General features: G+C 41.4%; 1 protein-coding gene across 1 annotated transcript in view; it reads right to left on the reverse strand.

The window, feature by feature from the left end:
• LOC124803039 (protein phosphatase 1 regulatory subunit 42-like) overlaps positions 1 to 24,650 on the reverse strand; it is a 106,483-nt gene that overhangs the window by 68,152 nt on the left and 13,681 nt on the right. The window contains exon 3 of the mRNA XM_047264156.1: positions 18,715 to 18,853. Coding sequence (XP_047120112.1) covers positions 18,715 to 18,853 — 139 coding nt within the window. The remainder of the gene's footprint in view (positions 1 to 18,714; positions 18,854 to 24,650) is intronic.

Raw genomic sequence — 24,650 nt, forward strand, 5'->3', positions numbered from 1 at the left:
ACTGTTCAACAGGAGTACGTGCTCATCAGTGGGGTATCATTGTACCTTACAATGAATGCTGCAAACTATATTCACCTCTAACTCAGCACAGATACTGCCTGCAGAGTCAATACAGAGGCAGGCCTCCTAAACACCATCTGATATCAGATGAGTGTGATGAATCATTAATGCTACAACCCATCAGTATGCACATACCATAGCCTGAAGCCACTGAATACAGTCCTTGAGGCTGGAGCATTTATTTTCTGGCAATGTATCTTTACTTGGCACTATTTTTAAAGCCACCACCATTACCCTAAGTTTTGTCACTCATCACATGACTCCTGATAGAACTGTTTTTTGTATGTTAATACTGTACATCACCTTTACTCCACCAAGCAAAAGTTTGGTTTTTTCCCCCGTCCGCATGACCACACTTCCCTCTCTCTCTCTCTCTCTCTCTCTCTCTCTCTCTCTCTCTCTTCTCCATCTTCCTCTCTCACAATGGGCCCTTTCCTTCACTTACGCTCTTGCATTTGCTGTCTAGAACTTAAAACTGGCATGCACAAATCTTGTACATGCAGTCTTCAAAGGAAAATTCTAAAGTCTGCTTTTATACATAAATAAATGTGTGTATTGCACTGATTTTTCACTTAGCTGATTCTGTACACACTTCCACACAGCAGATGCATGTGACTATGGCTTGAAGTCCATTCTTTCTCACAATGTTGATGGAGTTGAGCATCCAAATGCACTTGTTTCCAAGATGTTAACAGGCACAGTGAAATCAGTCAGGCTGAAAAGGAAGCCTTAGCTACCATTTTTGCACCGAACAAATTTCACCACTACATGTATGGACAGCAATTTATCCTGTTAACAAATCATAAGCCTCTTTTAGCACTGTTCAGCCCACATACTAATATTCCAACCACACCTGCCTTATGTCTACAGAGATAAGCACTGTTCCTCTTGGGGTATGGCATCCATTATCTGCCCACAGCGCAACATTTCAGTGCAGACAGCCCATTACATCTCCCACTGGGATAAGACCATGAGTTCGATGTGGCTCCTGAAATCTGCTTTTGTACCGATGCAGAAGCCAAGGTAGCAATGGCCAAATTACCAACTGACTAGAGGAGGAGGAGATTAGGGTTTAACGCCCCATCAGCAACGAGGTCATTAGAGATGGAGCACATGCTCAGATGGGGAAGGAAATCGGCTGTGCCCTTTCAAAGGAACCATCCCAGCATTTCCCTGAAACGATTTAGGGAAATCACGGAAAATCGAAATCATGATGGCCGGAGATGGGTTTGAACCATCATCCTCCCGAATGCAAGTCCAGTGTGCTAACCACTGCGCCACCTTGCTCAGTTACAGACTAGAGAGATACTACGAGGGTCACTCCAAAAGAAATGCACACTATTTTTGTAAAAATACAGTTTTCATTCTGCATGCGTGGAAGTTTTCCAGTGTGGAGATACATCGTTACCGCTTGTTTTCAAACTTAGTTCAACCTGTTCCCACGAGTGGCGCCAACACAGCATGTCTTCAAGATGTCTGCTACACTTGATGTTCGTCAGAAGCAATTTGCTGTCATAGAATTCCTGTGGTATGAAGACGAGACAGTGGGAAACATCCACAAGTGGTTGAAAAAGGTGTATGGAGATGCTGCTGTCGATCGCAGTACAAGTTAGTCGGTGAGCAAGCAGGTTACATGATGAAAGCGGGCACTGCAATATTGAGGATTGTCCTTGCAGCAGCAGGCCTCATACTGCCCACACTCCAGACAATGTGCAGAGAGTTAACGAATTGGTGACTGCTGACACACACATCACAGTGAACGAATTAGCACACTACGTTGGGATAGCGGAAGGAAATGTTTGCAGAATACTGAAAGTGTTGGCGTTAAAAAAGGTTTGTGCCATATGGGTTCCCAGGATGTTGACAGTGGCTCACAAAGAAACAAGAAAAACGGTATGCAGCGAACTTTTGGAACAGTACGAGAATGGTGCAGATGAATTTCTTGGAAGAATTGTGACAGGTGATGAAACATGGCTCCATCATTTTTCACCAGAGATGAAGAAGCAATCAATGGAGTGGCATCATGCTTGTGCACACTGCCAAATAGTGGCTCCAACAGGTCGATCCAGAGTTTTACCATGCGAGTATACAGGCACTGGTTCCAAGATGGCATAAGGCAGGCAGTTGAGAGGGAAGGAAATTATCTGGAGAAGTGAAAATATTGCTCCTAAAGGATGTATCTACACACTGTAAAACTTTCAAACATGTAGAATAAAAGATGGATTTTAAAAAAAAAAGTGCATTTCTTCTGGAGTGACCTCGTATAATGTTTTTGGCATGTTTCAAGTGGTCTAACCCAAAGTAGAAGGGAATTCTTATACAAACTGTGTAATGATATTCATACTCTATAAGCACCATTCAATGGTTGTCTTCCTGCTGGAGAAAGAATGCATGATTCAAGGGACAACACTCAATCTTGATGCACTTCATATCATCTCAATGGCTGGAAAAAGTTGTCATGGCAATATGGTTGATTTCAATGCCCAGAACATATTATCCCTCACTTCTAATTTTTGTTCCTCACATTGTGCACTAACAGTGTGGTAATGGTTTGCACAAAGAATGCAAAATGTTTTGCCGTGTTTTCTTTCATTTCCCTGAATTCCCATGTGTCTTTGCACTATGCAGAATGATACCTCCTTCCTCTGTTTTTGTAAACAAGTACAGCACTCTCGAATGTTATGGATTTCCTGTTGTATGGGGTAAAAGTGCTGACTAGCCTGAAGAGCAGTCGGGGAATAGAAACACGTGAAGTATTTCTTGGAGTGCTGCTGTACCACCTGTTTCAGTCTCCTCAAGGTCAAAGACAGCTCAGCAACATATGCCATAAATTCATTTGCTTGCTAATTCTTGGCGGTAGATTCACTCAAGACAACTGGCTAGCCCCTATTTAAAACTTAAGTGTATATGAAAAAAGAAACAGAAGTTTAAGCTTTAAGATCCCATTAGTGACACAGTCATTAGAAATGGAGCACATACTCTGATTAGAAAGGAATGGAGACAAAAATAATCCATGTTACATTTTCATAGGAACCGTCCCAACATTTATGATAAGCAATTTAGGGAAATTATGTAAAACCTGAATCTGGATGGCTGGATGAAGTTTGAACAATCATATTCCTGAATTTCAGTCCACTATCTTAGACAATGTGGCGCTTCACTTGGTATATATACACTGACATAACTGCAGTCAATACTTAAAATCTGGATGAAAAAAGACCTAAAAATTTATTTTGGAAAATTTTTATTCCTGCACTCTAGTAAATGTGATACAATTCTTGGCTCCTCAGCAACCAAGGTGGTGTTAAGTCCCATTTTCACTTATGAGTACGAATTTCATCTGCAATTGATGCCACTAGGTGACTGGTCACACAGAGCACTGATGGGCTCATTGCTCATATACACTATCTGATGGAAAGTATCTGGAGCCCTATTGATGTACACTAAATGGGGTGTGTCCATCCTTCACCTTTACAATGGTTTGGGTCTGGGGACACTTTGAATGGGGAGTCTGAATTTCTGTGGAGGAACAGCAGTCTATTCTTTCTCAAGAGCTAAGACACTGCGGTCTGGCGAAAAGTTGATGTTTTAACTCATCCCAAAGCTTCTCAATTGGGCTCAGGTCAGAACTTGGGTAATCGATGGGACATTAAACACTAATTGTCCTTCCTCCTTTTTCAAGTACAATAAAAGGATCATACCCTAACCATGAAAAACACCCCTATATCATAACACCATCTCCTCCATACTTCACTGTTGGCACTACACTTAACACCAGGTAACTTTCTCCAGGCATTCGCCGAGAGCCAACCCTTCCATTGGATTGTCACAGATTGCAGTGTCACTTGTCATTCCAAATTACTCTTTACACCACTTCAAGTGTCATTAGCACTTGCTCAACAACAGAAATGTGTCACTTATGAAGAGCTTCTCGATCATCATACCCACTTCTTCTAACTCCTTATGCACAGTCATTGCGCTAGCTGAACTAATGGTAGTACTTCAGAACTCATAAATGATTATTTCTGTTAATTTCATGCAATGTTTTACAACCACTCTCCTTGTCCATCATTAGGTGACGTCTGCTTGGTCTTGATGTAGCTTTGGTTGTTCACCGGCACATCACTGACTGTTGACTTGGGCACTTTTAGAAGGGTTGAAATGTCCCTGTTTGATTTGTTATTCGGGTAACGTGTTATGACTAGTCCACATTCAAAGTCACTGAGCTCTCCTGACCAACTCGCTCTGCCTTTACTTTTCTCTACTTAAAATACAATACTCCTTGCCTCCTTTATATATAATGGGTCTGCCTCACAGCATCTAGTGGTAAATTCCACATTACAAGAGATGTCTGGATACTTTTAATCAGATAGAATGTGACTCACAAAAGGTCAATTCATGAAAGGGTAAGCACTGTATAGAAGATTGGTGACAGGATAAGTGAAATGATGCTTTATGCTTGGCATAGCATAATAAGATCAGCTTGATGGCAGCACAAAAGTTAGGAGGATTAGTCATAAAACTCTGCCTGCTGGTCTGATCCCCTCATGGTAAGAAGTGTTAATAATGAATAGATACAACTGCTGATCTGAATCATATACAGAGAATCCATAATCAAGCTGGAGTTGCACAAAGCTTTGAACGCTATAGATACATAAAACTGCAACCAGTCACTTTTTTTAATAGTTATTTATTATTCAATGACCAGTTTTCAAACCTTTTCAGTTTCATCTTCAGATGGGTTTTTGGAAGTTACACCACTACCACTAGCATAATGCTGGGTGCTGACTCTGTGACAAAGAGATGGAACATGCTTTAATGTATCACCATGAGCATTGTTTACCTGTCGATATGGATGCAAAATTTTAGTTTTGTACTTACTGTGACAGTGCGGGCAGCTTTTTCCTATTAGTATCCATCTGTCTGCTTCGATCTTGATGGCCAGTTGGTACATCACTTCGCACTCTTTTTCACAATCTGTATACATTTACACTGTGATAGCAAAACTTTTCCTGCATCCAACATGTTCTGTACAACTGTTGTTTGTTACAAAGTTCTTGACATATAGATTTGACATAGGGCTACTTTGCTCAGAGATGTGTTTGTTTTTGTTTGCATGTATTACAATTAATATATGGAAAAATACTTTAATTAGTTTGGTATAACATTAGAGCTTAAAATACAATTAATTAATTAATTCAAGAACAAACTTCAAGTGATCTGATGACTTAACTTTAAACCGAGAATGCGCTCATTGTTAGAGCAGACAAATGTGGGACAGCTGTTGTCATATATGAATCAGATTATATTAACAAAACTTATGAATTCTTCAGAAATAATAACACAAAATAAATAGTATATGACCCTACTCCCAAATTCCAAGATAAAATTAGAAATTTACTTAAAAACTGCCCTTCTTGACACCAACAGAAGCAAAGAATTGCACAGTGACAAACCCATCATCACCAAAATTTACATCACAACCTAAGGTCCATAAACCAGAATGTCCGATACATTGCACTGTGAACTCCATCAATAGTTAGGTATAAAATCACCAGGAAACTTATTGACATTACTCGCAAGTCATATGTATTTGAAAATAACTTCTCCATGAGAAACAGTTATGAGCTCATCAGTAGCATAATAGAAATCCCCATCCCAGCTACAGCTTGATTTGCATCTCTTGACATAGTCAACTTATATACAAACATATCTGTCAGGAAACAATCAGCATACTAGGAAATAACTTACTCAAACATGGAACAATGGGTACAGCTGAAATCTATGATCTTGTAGAGATCCTGGAGCTTACATTAGCACACAACTACTTCCTGTTCAACAAGTTTTACATTCAGGAAGATGGACTGGCAATGGGTAGCAGTCTTGCAGGCTTGCTAGCTGACATATATATTAACACTCTTAAAAACAACTTTTTTAGATCGAAAACCCAAATGAAAGATAAACTGCTTTATTACAAATGCTATGTTGATGACACTCTCATTCTGTTCAATGGAACAACAAAAGAAATAGAAAATCTACCCAAAGAACTTAATAAATTACACCACATAATTCAGTTCACTGTGGATCATGAACCACCATAAGGCATTAACTGCCTTAATTCAACTATCTCAAATAAAAATCAAAAGCATAAATTTCAAATTTACAGGAAGCCAACAACCACCATTACCATAAACAACTCATCTTGCCATCCAGACCAACATAAAAAAGCATTCTTCAGAACAATGGTTAATCACCGACTTAGAATCCCAATGGACACATGTGGAAGACAAAAAGAAATGGAAATTATAAAATCAACTGCCTCCAACATGAGTACAATCTTTCTATAATAGATTAACTAATCCATACAACAAAATTAAATCAACCAACTGCTCAACAACCACCCACAAACAAGAAGACACATTTATAAGCCTACCTTTCCTAGGGAAGATTTCTCACCAAATTTCCAATCTCTTCAAGACATACAAAACAAAAATAAGCTTCTTCACCTACTACAAAATACAAAATAAAATCATGCACAGCATCAAAACCACTATACAACAGAGATTTAAAGTACACATTGAAGCACTCTGTCTTTACAACCTGAACACATCCAGCTTTGCCTCAACATCTTGCCCAACACAATCATCTTGCAAACAACATAGAACAAAACCTCCAAATACTCCATTTTTCCAAGAAAGGCATGATACTTGACCTTCTTGAAGAAACTGAAATCTTTATCAATACACATATAGCAGCTGACAACTTACTCAATGACCAAACTGAACTAAGAAAAATTTTTCCTTCAGAACTTCAAAGACTTACTAGTTCAAAACAAGTAATCAATCAACCATCCCTATACTGCCTCAAAACCCCATCCCCTAAGCCCTCACTCCTCCCCCCCCCCCTCCCCCCAACACCCTTATCCTTCTCTTTACATCCTAACTACACTGGTGTCAATGTAAAGCAACTCAAGATATGGACCTCCAGTTAAAACTAATGGATAAGAAGATAGAGAGTGTACAATCCACAAAGTTTTTGGGCATGCACATTGATCAAAACTTAAGCTGGAAAGACCATCTCAAGTACTTATCCCACAGGCTCAATTCGGCATGTTTTGCATTGAGGACTGTACTAGACTGGTGTATTTTGCTTACTTTCAGTCCACCGTGTCTTATGGCATAGTGTTCTGGGGTAAAACTAAATCAAGCTTAACAGATATCTTCAAATTTCAGAAAAGAGCTATATGAATCATAACACATAACTCTCCAAGAACTCATTGTAGGCCCCTTTTCAAAGAACTGCAAATACTCACAATACCATCACTGTATATTTTTAAAAGCATTCTGTGTACAAGAGCACATATGAAAAATCTACGTACAAATGAGGACTGCCATAATTATAATACTAGAACTCGTAAGAATTTGTATGTAGAAAGGGTAAGGACAACACAAACCCAAAAGCATGTAAGTTATTTTGGAATAAAACTCTACAATGCTCTGCCGGTGCACATGAAGGCAATAATAGATGAAGTAAAATTTAAAACTGAGCTTAAAAATTACCTTTTAAGCAAAACTTTTTATGATGTAGATGAGTACTTTGATTGTGTGTAAATTTATTGCCAAAAATTTTAATTTATATGTCTAAATTTGTACTTTTAAAAAATGCCTTGAAAGTGATATTCCATTATTATGTCTGTAGTACTTGTACTAGTATGATAACTTTGTTGTGACAGTGGTGGTGGTGTGTTGGGGCTCATGGGCACTCAACATCGAGGTCATCAGTGCCCTGACACACATTAAAAGGAACGAATGTGGACAGACCTAAGAAAACTAAAGCACACACTCAAAGAAAGCAGGAAAAGAAGGAAAATGCTACATAAGAAAGTAAAACCTAAGGAAAGGGGAAACATAGCAACAAGAATGTCACAGGAAATTGTTATTGGCTGGCCACTTACATAAAATATGGGCGAGCTTGTCACACAGTGAGCAAATTAAAATCCTCTCCCTAAAATCTTTGTAAAAACATTTGACGGGGCACAGAACTTTAAAACTTTAACCACATTCGTCCGAGTGTTGCCTAAAAGAGATGGAAGGTCCGCTGGCAAGTCAGCTGCGACCCGCTGGTCAGAAAATAAAACGCAATCCAATAAAACGTGGCGCACAGTGACCTGGATGCCGCAAGCACCACACATTGGAGGGTCCTCTCGCCAGAGCAGGAAGCCATGCGTCATAGGGCTGTGGCCTATTCGAAGCCGAGTGAGGAGAACCTCGTCCCATCGATGGGGCTGAAAGGAAGTACACCACACACGCGTTGTGGGCTTGACTATACGGAGCTTATTGTCAGTCACTTCCAGCCACTCATCCTCCCACCGACGCATGACCCGTGAGCTCAACAGCGAGGTGAGTGCGTGCAAGGGGATAGCACACTGAGATACTTGTGGGGCAAGACACGCCTCCTTGGCTGCGAGATCTGCCCTTTCATTCCCAGCAATGCCAACATGCCCCGGAACCCAGCGGAAAGCTACAACCTTCCCCAGTCGCTGTAGTCGGAGGAGGGCATCCTGGATGGTCTGGACAATTTTGTCTGCCGGATACAAACATTGCAATGAGTGAAGGGCACTGAGTGAATCGGAACAGACAAGAAATTTAGGAGAGGAAGAATGTCTCATGTGCTCCAGTGCCCGCAAGATTGCAAACAATTCTGCATCAAAGACAGTAAAAGTCTGAGGCAGTCGGACCTTGAGGACACGATTTGGAAAAACAACTGAGCAACCAACAGAATCCCCTTGTTTAGACCCATCCATAAAAACAGCTACATAGTCGTGGTGCTCAGATAATATGGCAGAAAATGCTGCATTAAAAACGGTGGAAGGAGTGCAATCTCTCTTGTACTGCAATAAATCTAAAATCACTCCGGGCCTCTTCAGTAACCAGGGTGGCAGGCAGTTAAAACCTCGGATTTGGGGTTGTACAGACTCCACACCAAGGGACTCTAGTACACGTTGCACACGGATCCCAAACGGCAATGTAGCCCGGGGACGGCGGGAAAAAAGGCGGTCCAGAGGTGGATGGGAAACAAGATGGTGAGCAGGCGATCTGGGAGCTGCAAGAAACTTACAAGCCTGGCGCACCAGCAGGAGCTGCCGCCGGATGGTAAGTGGCGGTTCGCCAGACTCAGCACAGAGGCTGGGTACGGGACTGGTCCGATAAGCACCTGTGGCCAGTCGGATCCCAGCATGGTGAACAGCGTCAAGGATCTGCAAATAAGATGGCCTCGCTGATCCATATACTGTGCACCCATAGTCCAGCCGTGAGCGCACAAAAGCTCCATAAAACTGAAGGAAACATGCCCTGTCCGCGCCCCAAGATCTGTGGCTGAGGCACTTGAGGATGTTCAGTGCCTTCAGCGTTCTGGCTTTCAAGTCACGTAGGTGTGGCAGCCATGACAACCTGGAGTCAAAAATTAGGCCCAGAAACCGCACTGTGTCTCTAAAATGTAGGACAGTATCCCCCATATGCAAGGCAGGCAAAGTAAAAAGATGACGAGAACGATTAAAATGAACACAAACACACTTATCGGCAGAAAACTGAAAACCCGTCTTCGCAGCCCACTCCTCTAACTGCCGCACTGTTAGCTGCAACTGACGGCTCACGGTTGCAACACTGGAGGAGGAACAGAAAACAGCAAAGTCATCCACAAATAAGGAGCACTGTACTGGACTCCTCACTGTAGACGTTATACTGTTGATGGCTATGGCAAAGAGGGTAACGCTTAAAACACTGCCCTGGGGGACACCGTTCTCTTGCTCAAAGCGATCAGACAGTGTGTTACCAATGCGGGTCCGAAAAAACCGCTGAGACAGGAAAGACCGAATGAAAATCAGGAGGTGGCCACGAAACCCCCATTGATGCATTTGTGCAAGAATACAGTGTCTCCAAGTAGTATCATATGCCTTACTGATATCAAAGAAGATACCGATACAGTGATACTGACGGAGAAAAGCCTGCTGAATAGCCGCCTCTGGGAGGGTCAGGTTGTCGACCGTGGAGCAATATTTTCAGAATCCACACTGAAAGCGGCTAAGGAGCTGCCTGGTCTCTAACAGCCAGACCAGATGCCGGTTAACCATCCGTTCCAGGGTCTTTCCGACACAGCTTGTCAAGGCGATACTATGATAACTACCGGGATATGTGCGGTCCTTTCCTGGTTTGAGGAGAGGGATGAGAATTGCCTCCCTCCACGAGGTGGGGAACACTCCTGTCTGCCATATGAGATTAAAACATTCGAGGAGGATTTCCTTTGATGCCGCTGGCAGATGTCGAAGCATGGAGTACCGGATGCGGTCGTAACCTGGTGCAGTGTCAGAAGTCTCAGTAAGTGCCGATTCAAGTTCCCACATGGAGAAAGGGGAATTGTAGGTCTCAGAACTGTTCGGGCGAAAGTCCAAGGTCGCTCTTTCGACAGTCGCACGGTAGCGACGGAACGCTGGATCCTGATTTGCAGTGGCAGTACTTTGTGCAAAATGCTCTGCCAGCATCTGAGCAATGGCTCTGGGTGTCGTTTGGAGGCATCCCTGGTTCAGGACAGCAGCTATTGGTAAACTGCTATGTTTACCGGAAATCCTCCGGATGGCTTCCCATACTCTTATGGAACAAGTGGAACGGTAGATGGAGTCCAGGAACTCCTGACATGACCTTTTCTTGCTCTCTTTAATGACACAGCGTGCCCTGGCTCTCGCGATTCGAAAGGCGGTAAGACTGACCGCTGTTGGGTGGCATTTAAATCGGCGAAGAGCCGCACGCCTGTCCCAGATGGCTGAACGGCACTCTACTGTCCACCAAGGCACAAGGCGCCGCTTAAGAGTGCCACAAGACTGTGGTATGGACAGGTCAGCAGCATGATGGACCACAAGCATGATGTGATCCACCCATTCCTGTACATTATTCTGGCGGTCAAAGACAGCCAACCGAGTGAACAGTGGCCAGTTAGCCCTGCCAATCATCCACGATGGTGGCCGCTGCTCCAGCAATACACCATCCAGGAGATGAATGCGGATAGGGAAGTGATCGCTGGAATGAAGGTCGTCAATGATCTCCCAGTGAACAGAGTCGGTGAGGGTTGGAGAGCAGAAAGATAGGTCAATGGCTCAGAATGACCCTGTAGCAGTAGAGAAATGAGTCGGAGTACCTGTGTTGAGGATGCACAACACTTGAGATGTTAGGAGGCTTTCCAAAATTTGACCTCGAGCGCAAAGAGAAGTGGAGCCCCACAGGACATGATGGGCATTGAAGTCTCCCAGGAGGAGAAGTGGGCGGGGGAGTTGGTCGATAAGATCTGTGAGAGCGTCTAAGGTCATTGCATCCAGAGGGGGTAAATAAAGGGAGCAAACGGTAAGCCTCCAAGGTGAATGAATTTCAACTGCAACTGCTTGCAGGTCAGTATCCAGGGGGAGAGCAGAGGAGTGGTGGTCATTATTGACAAACACAGCGACTCCGCCTTTGGCCCTTTCTCCAGTCAGGTCATCTTTGCGATATGACATATAGCCCCTTAGTACAGGAGCATCAGATGGTTTTAAATGCGTTTCCTGTAAACACAAGCACAGGGGGCGTTGCCGTGCTAGGAGGTTCAGTTCCTCCACATGTGCCCGCAATCCATTCATGTTCCACTGTATAATGGGAGCCATCTATCAGGGTGGGAGTACCTTCATTCTCACTTTCTGTTGGGGAGGAGAGCCCACAACAGGTGGAGGCTCAGTTTTGGGGCGAGATGATTGCCCCAGTCTGACATCAACCTCCATCGCCTCAGAAGAGGAGTCGAGAGAGACGTCAGAGAGAATGACATCCAAATCAGGAGACTGTATAACTGCAGTCTCCTTTAGTGGGCGAGTCTTCACCTTTGTCTTTGACTTCGATGTTTTGGCCTGAGGTGGCATTGGAGCCAAAACCTCAGAAGCAGTAGGGGGTGTAGCAGTGCTGGGCAGTGCACAAGACTGGACCCGGGAAGGGGCAGGAAGTTCCATGATGTCAGCTACCACGGCCTGGTCAGAAGGCCGGGGGGGAGCAGCAGGTTTCACAGGAATGGCAGCAGCGCACGTACATTGACAAGCGCAGGTGCTAGTGCTGACAGTAGCAACCTCCGTTTGTGTAGCGGCATCGGTTTTCAAGACTGGTTGTTTGAGAACGGAAGAAAAGGAAGCAGCGAACGTGGGCGGCTGCATGGACTTGTAGATTTTCTTTGCCTCACCATACGGGATGCGTTTTGTAGTTTTTAGTTCCTGGATCTTCTGTTCCTCAAGGAAAACTCTGCATTCCCTACTCCACACAGGGTGATCCCCAGAGCAGTTGACACACGTGGGAGGAGAGGAGCAACCAACTCCCTCATGGGCGGCTTTACCACAATTCCCGCAAGTGGCTTCCCCTCTACAGCCGAGAGTAGTGTGTCCAAAGTGTTGGCATTTAAAACACCGCATGGGGTTGGGGTAATAAGGCCGTACACTGAGACGTAGGAAACCTGCCTTCACATGCTCTGGCAATTTGGTGGTGTTAAATGTAAGGATAAATGAGTCAGTCTTTATGAGAGCACCATCCACCCGTTTCATAATATGTTGCGCGTCGACAATTCCTTCCCGGGACCATTAAGCCTTCAGTTCATCTTGGGGAATGTCAACGAGATCTCTGCAAGTCACAACACCCTTGCTGTAGTTCAAGGTGTTGTGAAATTCAGTCTCTATCGCAAACTCCACAAGAAATTGTGCCTTCTGAAGGTTCTGGACTTGCTGGAAGCTAGATGTTTCAACTAACAAGGTGCCATTTCACAAGCACTTTACAGATTTTAATGTGCCAGCAATACCTTCTAAGCCCTTCTGTATATAAAATGGCGAAACTTTTTCAAAACTCCCATCTTTTCTTTTAATTATGAAAAACACATTCTGCGAAGCAGCATGCGTTCTGTTACTACTACCTGAATCAGGAGGACTGGCTACACGAGCCCTCTTGTTGGATTTGGTGTTAGAACCCACCAGCGGTCCACCCTTTCCGCTGGCAGGAGAAGAATAAAAGTTCAAGGGTTCCATCTCGGTCCCACGAGCAGCTAGGAACTAGAAGTCCACCTAGACAGAGCCCTGCGTGCCTAGGTAAGCCTTATACAACTGGGGCGCAGCAGGTGCCCCAGAGGTTGCCCGCTTGCGACTGTTCCAGCCCAACAGCCATGCATCTTATAGGCGCGCAGCACACCGTAAGATTGAGGGGTTTTTATAGAGGTTTACCTTCCTCGCAATCCAGGCGGTCAAGCCAAGATTACCATTCCCCGCAGCACACAACATTCCACCGCCGCGCCATGCGGTGGTCGCTGAAGCATGTCCGGGGGTTACGGTGACAGGAGACTGGCGGCGCTGACCAGTCCCCAGCTCAGGACCCCGGGGTCGCCAAGCCCGTACTCAGCAAATGAATGCTGAGCCCCTGGGGGGTTTTTTGTGACAATTCCTACATCATGTAAATGATATACAGGAAGATAATAAAATGAAATGAAAAATGAAATGAAATGAAATATCCTACCACAGAATAAAACCTGTACTATATTTCTAAATGGTGAAGCCCTCTACTGTTAACATAAATCAGCACTTGTATACATATTACCTATAGCTGAAATAAACAGAATCTGCCTTTACTAGTATTCCAGATCAAATTAATGCAGGAACAGAAATACATCAGCAGTTCATTTGAAATTTTGTTCTTGTTTTAAATTTAAAGGTCACGGTCATATAAACAGCCGCAGTTCATTAAAATAGTATAACTTTCATACATATTATCTTTAGCTAAAATAAATAGAATCTACCCTTACTAATATTCCAGATCATGTTAATGTAAGAACAGAAATAAGTCAGCAATTCATTTGAAGTTATGTTATTGTTTTAAATTTAAATATAAAGTTCATGGTCATACAAACAGCTGGATCTCATTGCAAATACTATAACTCTGTATTGTTTTATTCCTGGGCATTCATGTTCGTACCAATCTTCATTAAAGTATTTGCTCATAAATTGAATGCATTATATGTTACCATACAAATAGAAATATGGCATCAGATTACTTGAATTTTGTTCTTGTACTGATTCATTCGTTTATTTATTTTATTTTGTTAATGCAAGTCTAATTACAGTATTTGCCCATACGCTGACTTTAATACACACAAACAAAAACAAACACGTCTCTGAGTAAAGTAGGCCTATGTCATATCTATATGTCTTCTGCTAGTAATGGTGATGCAACATCCAGAAAACCATCTCAAGATGAACCTGAAAAGGTTCAGAAACCGGTTCATGGAGTAACAAATAACTACTACAAAAAAAGGGACTGTTTACAGTTTTATGTATCTACATTCAATTAACAGTCACGGGTTCTAAAATATCCATAATGGATAAGCTTAACCTTTGAAGAATATTATCACATACACTCAGTTGCTATCCATGGTTTGTAGCTGAGAGTAATCAAGAAGTTGAGTGCACGGTGGTCTTTAGCTCTGAGATGCCTCGTGTGTTCTAATGATGTTGATCTTTCATCAAAAATTATGGTCAAATACCTCCCTGTATTTTAAACAATGAGAGTAGCAATCTTCATCCACAGTTAAGATGTACTAAAAATTCCATAGAATGGTTTGCATTTTTCTCTGATGAGAACTTGAAAGCACACTGCTTGGCCCATTCCTCCAAGGTGTCAATCATCAGCTCATGAGCTGTGGTTATTAGGATGGAGATCTATTATAAGATGACAAAACTATCTGAAAAGTGTAAATATTAAACATTTTACTCAACAGGGCTTTGCACTATTGGTGAAACATTATTAATTGCTATTGAAAACATGATTTCATCTGAAACAGACATTCAAGAGACTTTGTGCTCTTGCTCAAATAGTCAGATACGATGTGGGCAATCTAATAGCTATGGAAATTTTTATGAAGGACAAATAGTAAACAGATATGAATCATCCTCAGAAGCTCTATTCATGTAGGTATCCAAGGACATTACCTACTGGTTATATTGTTTGCTCTCTCATGGTTTATCAATATTAGTATGATATCTCCTAAGCCACGATGGATGCAACTAATAGACTTCTTTGCTTCAAGAAACAGTATTAGTTGGTAAGTCACAATATGCTCTAAGATCTCCTTGTATTTAGAAACATAAGCATTCTCTAAGATCTCCTTGTATTTTACAAACATAAATATGACAAAAATTCCCAAATATTTACTATCATAGCTGCTGTTTCATAGTGAGACAGTTTATACATGCGATCATCTCCAGGAAATCATACCTTATCTCTCCCAGAAATATTTTACAAGATGAGCAAAAAAACACAGTATGAGCAAAATACACTGATTTTTAGGTGTCAATCTTCAGAATCGTAAGCAAGTTGTTTGTGTAGGGAGAGAAATGTCGAGTATAGAACAAGTCAAGGTAGGTGTTCCGCAGGGATCTGTGCTGGGCCCCTTTTTGTTCCTGATAATGATAAATGATCTGTCGTCATTTATCAAGTCCACCACTGTGTTGTATGCAGATGATACAACATTTCTTCATGCTAGTGATGATTTCAATAGCCTTAAAACATGTGCAGCAAAGACAATTGACCAAGCATCCTATTGGTTCAAGGCAAATGGATTCCTGCTGAATAAAAACAAAACACAGCAGATGGTCTGTAGTCTTAGAGACAAGCGTCTGTCAGATGATCCAAGTTATGTCAAATTTTTGGGGGTATACATTGATGATAAATTATCTTGGGGTCAACATGTACAAGATATTAGTGGTAAATTGTCAAGAGTTATTTACCTGTTAAGGCGACTTATGGATTGTGTTCCTGAAAAATATGTTAGAACATCCTATTTTTCATTCTTTCAAAGCATAATAACATATGGAATTATTTTGTGGGAGAACTCTAGCTGTGTACATGACATATTAATACTGCAAAAAAAAGCTATTAGGATAATTACTGGTTCTGCATATAAGGCACACTGTAAACCATTGTTCTTTGAACAGAAAATCATGACTGTTATAAACTTGTACATACACTATGTTCTAATTTATACGAAGAAGAAATTACCAGAAACAAAAACCAGAGAAAATGTACATAGCCACAATACAAGAAGGAATAGGTGCCTCTATATTCCTTGCCACAGATTGTCAAAGTCACTCAACAGCTACGAAATCATGGGGTACAAATTATTTAATAATCTTCCTCAATCTGTTCAAGAATTACCTGAACAATTATTCAAACAAACAATTCATGACTGGCTAGTCCTCCACCCATTCTATGATATAAGAGAATTTATCAACTGTAATATAATACTATAATGTTAACAACAAACCTGTTGTTTCTTTCAAACTATTAATTGTATTTTAGTATGTATATGACGTTGTCTATTGCTGTAATGGCCGAATGACAATAAAATTATTTTATTATTATTCAATCTATTTGATGGAACAACATTAAATTGCATGATGGAAGTAATTGCACCTCTTCTGGGGCCACTAAGTCTTCAATAAAGCTCTTCCAGCAGATTACATAAACTAACAAAACCATAAGTCACAATACACACATGATTTACTATGTGCTATGCTTAAAGATTTTCAAGAGTTTTCTTGCTGCAATGTAATATTATAATGTTTAAAAAACAACATACTTAGCATACTGTTGGTAGAACTATTCTACACTTTATATACAGGTTTATATAGCAAAGCCATCTGCTGGAAATGGCAAAACTTCTTGTGAACAAAAAAGTGTCAGGTTGCACCATTTTTAACTTGCCATATGAAACTAAAAATGTCTCCATAAGTGGCAGTGGAAACTTTTTCATATTTTGAGATAAGTATATATTATGCCCATATCATGAGTTTGTGAGTCCTCGTAAAGCATAACTGTTTTCAGTGGAAGGAAGGAAGATTAGTTTTTTTTTAATTGACTGACAAAAGCATCATTAAGAGACAAAACACAAGCTCAGGCTGAAGGATGGTAAGGAAGGAAATAATTGGTGTGCTTTCCCAAGAAACCATCCCAGCATTTGTCTTAAGCAATTTAGAGAAACATAAATATTTTAAAATATAACCATTAATATTAGGAGAGTAATCCTCAGCTATGCATTCCCCGTATGGCTGTCTAAGTTAGCCACACAGAAACATGTATTTCAAAAGCACACATGGTCAAAATATAAAAACAAATAAAGTTATTTGGACATGAAGTCCTCGTCTTACTTTAAAAATGGTAACACCAGATTCTCTCCTCCACTTATTCATACTACCACTCACTTACCGAAGCATTCCTTCCGTAAAGTGGTAAGATCTGGCCATATCGGCTCCCTCTCCATGCACCACTAGTTCATAAATGTGTACGGCTCTGACAGACTGTACTAAGCCATCAGCCATTCCACAGATTCCAAATATGTTACAAAGAAAATGGAGAGACATCCTATCAATGGTTATCTACGCAAAATCATTCACATTTATTCCACTAATGCCAATCTCAAAAAGGATCTAAAAATATTATTGGAGAAGGCATTACCATTCTCGTCAGTTAATATATTAAGTGCATTATCATACTTAACCCCACAGATTGCTATTTCAAGTTCTTCAAGCAGGTCCAGTTTCTTTTCTTTCTTATTTACATGTGTCACCTCTAATCCTCTTCTATGTCTATCAGGGGATGGCTAGCCCAAAAAATAAGTTTGGCAAGCACCAATCTGCGGTAGTTGCTCAATTTTAGGAACTAGTGGTGCATTACTTCACTATTTCACATTGTTAAGGACTTTGGATATTTTAGTTCAATAGTTTAGAAAACCATGTACTCATGTGAACAGTTGAATTGATGCCAAAAGGAAGAATTTGTGTGAAATATACTAACAGGGCCAATGTTATAATTTTATACATAGAGTTCTCATCCACGTGTTGCTCCAAGGTAGGCTAGTATCTCAATCTTAATAAATTATTTTTGTACTTTGAAACTGTCGTTTCTAATTTTTTTCAAACCCAAATTGAATTCCTTATGCTGTATGCATACCTGGACTTAACATTCTCCTTGTAATTAATGACTTTGGTCGAACATCATATTAAGCTACTCTTTTAAACATAAAGACAAAAATTAAGATTGTTGATGATGATAATACAATAAATAAGTCTCCAAAGATAGATGCAAAACAATACATAACAAAGTTTTGAAAAGAAAAGTTGCTGCTCATCATATAGCGGAGATGCTGTGTCCGAGATAGGCACAGCAAAAAGACTGTCACAAATAAGCTTATGGCCAACAAGGCCTTGGTTAAAAAATAGACCACACACACGCACAAATGCAAATGCAACTCATACACACAACTGCAGTCGCTGGCAGCTGAAGCCACAGTGTGTGTGTGTTGCTTTATGTGCCAGAGACTGCAGCCATGTGTGTGTGAGTTGCATTTGCATGAGTGTGTGTCTGTCATCTGTTTTTTAAAAAAGGCTTTGTTGGCCAAAAACTCATTTGTGGCGGTCTTTTCGTTGTGTCTATCTGTGACTCAGCATCTCCGCTATATGGTGGGTAGCAACTTTCCTTTTCATAATACTGTTACATTCCATCCTGAATTTTCCATTTTTGATTAATACATAATACAGCTTACATTAAGGATACAATCACTTACTGAGAGTGCTTCAACTGACTGAGGATGGAAGTAGAGGGTTTCTCCTTCTGGCAAATGCTGTCTTTCAACATGCAGCTCCTCAAGACTTAAGAGAGACTCGAGGCCTTCAACTACCGATATACAATTATTCCCCAGGTACCTTCAGTCAAAAAAAATTATTTCCTTGATGGTGATTCGTTGTACGATCTTAAAAACTGTGTGTTTCATTTAACGTTTAGACAGACAAAATAAATCTATACTCATCAAAGAGATCAAAAAAGCACAGCTTGCCTCTGCATTCAGCTCAGGAAAAACTATTAACTCTTAGGCTTTACATCTTCAAATCCTAATTTATCAAAAGAGAAATGAGTAAATAACTTAAGGAGTAGAAGCAACAACTCACCAAACACTCTCACTCTCTCTCTCTCTCTCTCTCTCTCTCTGTCACACACACACACACACACACACACCTGTACAGAAACACTGTCCTGATTAATTACACTGTGCTGGCACTGCAGCTCACTTGAGGTATGAGTTGTGTCAGATGGACTGGGTGATGGGAGAAAAGCCACAGGGAGTGGGAAGGATGGATATGGCAGACTGGCTGACACCTGGTAGGGAGAAACAGCAGATGTTGCATCAGTGAACTCATTCTGGCTGTAAGCAATGGGAGCTGTGCACATGGGAGGAATTGTTTGGTAGGGAGAAACAGAAAAAATGTAGATGCAGACTGCATGTTGAGGGTGTGAGAGCAGGATGAGTGAAGTGAGCATCTTGGAGCAGAGATCAAGAAGACTGTGCGGCTTGGTCTATTGTAGATTGTGTCAAGGATGAAGATTGAAGGAAGTGTTGTAAAGACTACTCCAATCTACATAATTCATAGAATTTGGTTTTGGGGACAAGGGTCTAGATGGAACAGTTTGTGAGGAAGCCATTCAAATCGAGCATTTTGTGCTCAACACCGGGTGGGCAACTCTGCTCTCGAACATAGTATGGCAGTGGCAATTCATTCAGGTGGAGAGTTAGTTTGTGGTAACTTTAGGTTACAATATCTCCGGATGTAATTAACATTTTACAATGCAACAAATGGCACTGATTACGTATTCGTTTATGTGTTCGGATGTGCTAACAAAACTAACAGGGTTCCATTTAAAAAAACGTAGGTTTGTGTTAAAAAACATACTTCCGTGCATTTTTTTTATGGTTTGTATTAACCAATTACACTAGCCCCTCTCCTCACGTTCAGTCTGTGGAATCGATTCATCAGTATTTGATGTGGTTTACGAAATATATCCAGCGGTAATGTTAAGTGACTCACCCTGTATATTACATGCACCATGTAACTTGACACTTTCTGCAGGGGCTACTGGGAGTGGTGGAATAGATGGAATACCTTAAGACTCACTCCTAGCACCCTCGACATAATCTGCAAAATTACACTGCCCATATCGTACATCTGAAACAATTATCATTAAAAAGGATGCACCGCAAGGTTGTAATGGGGCCACTACACTCTCTTATTTTTGGTAATGATATTGAATGCTGTTCTTTTAGGTATAAAATAGGTTGATATGCAGACAATACCACTATTGTTTGCAAACACAAAGCCTATGACGAAACGAAGATCTAGTATAATTATATTGTAAATACTTCACCTGAATGTACAGTATGTAAACGATGAATCAGAGGTAATATCACAAGAATACAAGTCAAAAATTCTAGCAGTCACTGAACATGGGCTAAAAGAAAATCTAATGGAGGTCTACAACTTGAAAAATTACTCAAATGTAGCCAGTTTTTGCAGAACATTGCATAAAGGTGGTGGGGCTGGCGTTTTCTTTAGCTAGACATCAACTAAAGTTATCCAAAACAGCACAAAATATGCTAAAGAAATGAGCTTTGGAACTACTGTATTGGAAATAAAAACTGCAGGGAAGTCATGCTGTGTGTTAGGCCTGTACTGATCATCAAATGGTGAAACAAAAACATTCTTGAAAGAGTCTGTGGTACAGTTCAAGAATTACAAAAATAAATAGTTATTGGGGAGTTGAACACAGATACCAGGTAAAGTACAGAAAAAACTATGACACTAATGGACTTACTGCATACTTTCAAGCTAAAAATAAACCCACCAGAGTAACTACCCATAGTGAAACTACTATTGCTCTCGTAATAACACACAGTATATTCCTTCATGCTACTGTGAGATCCAGGTAATAAACTCCACATTAGCACACCATTTTCCATCACAATAAATATTAACATAAAGAGTGCTGGAAGTGAGCAGAAGATACAGCAGCAAAAGTGGAAGATAAACATACAAAACTTAATCCAACTGAAAAAGATGTTAATGGCAGAAAAATGGGAAGCAGTGATTGCAAACAATGATGCAAATACTAAATAGATCAGTTTTTATATTTGTTTGATTATTATAATCTTACATGTCCTCTCAGAAGAAGATTAGTAAATAAACAAATACCAAAAAAACAAAAGCTGTGTTACTGGAGAGGTACCCCGGATTTCTTTGTAGGTAAGGCTATGGGCACCCATATGGCACCATCCCATACCAACCTATTCATGGACCATCTAGAGGAATTCTTCCTAAACACACAGAATCCTAAACCCCTCACCTGGTTCAGATTCACTGAGGACATCTTTGCAATCTGGATCAAGGATAAGGACACCCTATCCACATTCCTCCAGAACCTCAACAGCTTCTCCCCCATGCGCTTCATGTGGTGCTGCTCTATCCAACAAATCACTTTCCTAGATGTTGATCTCCTCCTCAAAGATGGCTACACCAGTATCTCCATCCATATCAATCCTACTAACCACATGCAATACCGCTACTTCAACAGCTGCCACCCATTCCGTACCAAGAAGTCCCTTTCATACAGCCTAGCCACCCATGGTTGTTGCATCTGCTGTGATGATTGGTTCCTCTTGAAATATACCAAGGGTTTTACAGACTATAATTATACTCCCAACCTCGTCCAGAAACAAATCACCTGAGCCTTATCTTTCCAATCTCCCACAATGCCCCAAAGTCTCACCATCTGACCACACAGGAGTATTCCCCTCATAACTCAGTACCACCCAGGACTGGAGCAACTGAATTACATTCTCCACCAGGGTTTTGACTACCTCTCATCATGCAACGAAATGGGAAATGTCCTGTCCACTATCCTTTCTACACCTCCCACAGTGGTAGTCCACTGTCCACCAAACCTATACAACCCCTGCTTCCAACCTCTTATCTCATGACTCATATCCCTGTAATAGACCTAGATGCAAGACCTGTCCCATACATCCTCCCACTACCACCACCTACTCCAGTCCAGTCACAGACATCATCTATCCCATCAAAGTCAGGGCTACAAGCATTGTGCTGTATTCTATGTAGGCATGACAAACAAGCTCTTTGCCACCTGAATGGTCACTGACAAACTATGGCTAAGAAACAAGTGGACCATCCTGTTACTACACACACTGCCCAACACGACATCCTTCATTTCAATGACTGCTTCACAGCCTGTGCCATATAGATCCTTCCCTCCAACACCAGCTTTACTGAAATGGTGAGAAATCTCCTTGCAATATATCCTACATTCCCATAACCCTCCTGGCCTCAACTTTCATTAGTCATTTTTCTCACCCATCCAGCCCCTTCCCTGTTTCCATTCCAGCACTACACAGCCCTCATCCTACCAACACACTGAGTATTTTTACTTCTCTCCTTTTCCGCTAGCCCCCCCCCCCTCCCCCCCCCCCCCCGCCCCAACCTCTCCCCTGGCCTCCGTCTAACCTCCTGACTGCATTTAGCTGTCCTATCCTCCTTCCACCTTGTCCTTGTGCACTCCCCAGTGGCACTTCACTGTCCCCTGCCCCTACCCTGCTATCTCCCCCCCCCCCCCCCCCCCTTCGTCCCTGCCCAGCCTCCTCCTTACCCCCACCCAGCTGCCACTCCTATCATGCACTACTGCTGTTTCTCACAGTGTGGCTTCAACTGCCAGAGGCTGCAGTCATGTATGTATGTGTGTGTGTGTGTGTGTGTGTGTGTGTGTGTGTGTGTGTGTGTGTTTGTTGGCGTAAAGCTTACATTATGACAGTCTTTTTGTCGTGCCTATCTGTGACTCACCGTCTCCACTATACAGTGAGTGGTAACTTCCTTTTTCATAATATTCTTACATTGCCAAAAATCCCACATATAAACCATACCATTGTTTTCATGCCAGCTGCTGATATAGATGTTTCAAAAATAATAAAGAATCTAAAAGTCAAACATTTATCTGGCCATTTGATGGGGTTAATCACATCTCATAAAAGAATGTAGGGAATGTGCACTACAACCCTTAACATGTGTTCTGAATGCTGCAACAGAGGAAGGTGCATTTCCAGATTCACTAAAAACAAGCAAAGTAAAGCTATTCCTTAAGAAAGGAAAACACAGAACAATAACATTGATCTCCACTTTTGCTTAAATATATAAAATGATAATAAACAATAGAATTGTAAGTTTTATACAAGGTGTACAACTTTGCTTCCGCCATTTACCGATAGGTGGCGACAACGGTAAGTAGCGGTCGAAAGAAACAGATCACAGACATCAGGCAGTTAGCTTGGACCTCAGTCAACATAACCTCATTCAAACTTTAGTTGATTTGTGTCTGCATCATAAAGTCATTCTTGATTGAAAATGTCACTTTACGAGCCTAATTCTCGTCATTTGTGGGCGGTATTAGTGTTTTAATTCAATATGAAGAAAACAGAGGCTGAGTCTCATTGAATGCTCTCAAGTATGTATGGCAAGGACGCTATTAGTGAACGAGTAGTTTTAATGCTTCAAGAACGGTGGTTTTAACGTCGTAGGCTGGCATAGTGGTGGAAGGTCATAGACCGGCATAGTGGTGGAAGAGAGAATGTTTTCAAGGATGCAGAATTGGAGACATTGCTGAGTGAAAACTCGCATCAAACTCAAGAACAATTGGCACGATTAGTGGGAATGACACAGCAAGCCATTTCAAAATGTCTCAAGGCTATGGGCATGATTCAGAAAAAAGGAACTTGGGTCCCATGTGAGCTGAAACCAAGAGACGTTAAATGGCGTTTGTGTGTTCGTGAACAGTCGCTTCAGAGGCAAAAATGGAAGGGATTTCTGCATCGCATTCTGATCAGGGATGAAAAATGGGTTCATTACAATAACCCTAAATGCAAAAAATCATGAGGATATCCCAGCCATGCTTCCACATCGATGGCCAAACCGAATATTCACAGCTCCAATATCATGCTCTGTATTTGGTGGGACCAGCTTGGCATCATGTACTATGAGGTGTTAAAACCAAGTGAAACAATCACAAGTGCTCGTTATTGAGCACAATTAATGCATTTGAACAGAGCATTAAAAAGACAAACGGCTGCTATACAGCGAGAGGCATGCTAAAGTGATTTTGCAGCATGACAATGCTCGAGCCCACGTCGCAAAAGAGCTCAATATGTACTTGTAAACGTTAAAATGGGCAGTCCTACCCCACCCACCGTATTCTCCAGACATTGCTCCCTCTAACTATCACCTGTTTAGATCTATGGTGCATGGCCTGGCTGACCAATCCTTCTGATCTCATGAAGAAGTCACAAACTGGATCGATTCTTGGGTTGCTTCAAAAGATTAACAATTTTGCAGCACGACAATGCTCGACCCCACGTCGCAAAAGAGCTCAATATGTACTTGTAAACGTTAAAATGGGCAGTCCTACCCCACCCACTGTATTCTCCAGACATTGCTCCCTCTAACTATCACCTGTTTAGATCTATGGTGCATGGCCTGGCTGACCAATCCTTCTGATCTCATGAAGAAGTCACAAACTGGATCCATTCTTGGATTGCTTCAAAAGATTAACAATTTTTTTGACATGGGATTCGTACACTGCCCGAAAGATGGAAGAAAGTAGTGGCCAGCG

The sequence above is a fragment of the Schistocerca piceifrons genome, chromosome 6 (genome assembly GCF_021461385.2).
Source record: "Schistocerca piceifrons isolate TAMUIC-IGC-003096 chromosome 6, iqSchPice1.1, whole genome shotgun sequence".
Classification (NCBI taxonomy): domain Eukaryota; kingdom Metazoa; phylum Arthropoda; class Insecta; order Orthoptera; family Acrididae; genus Schistocerca; species Schistocerca piceifrons.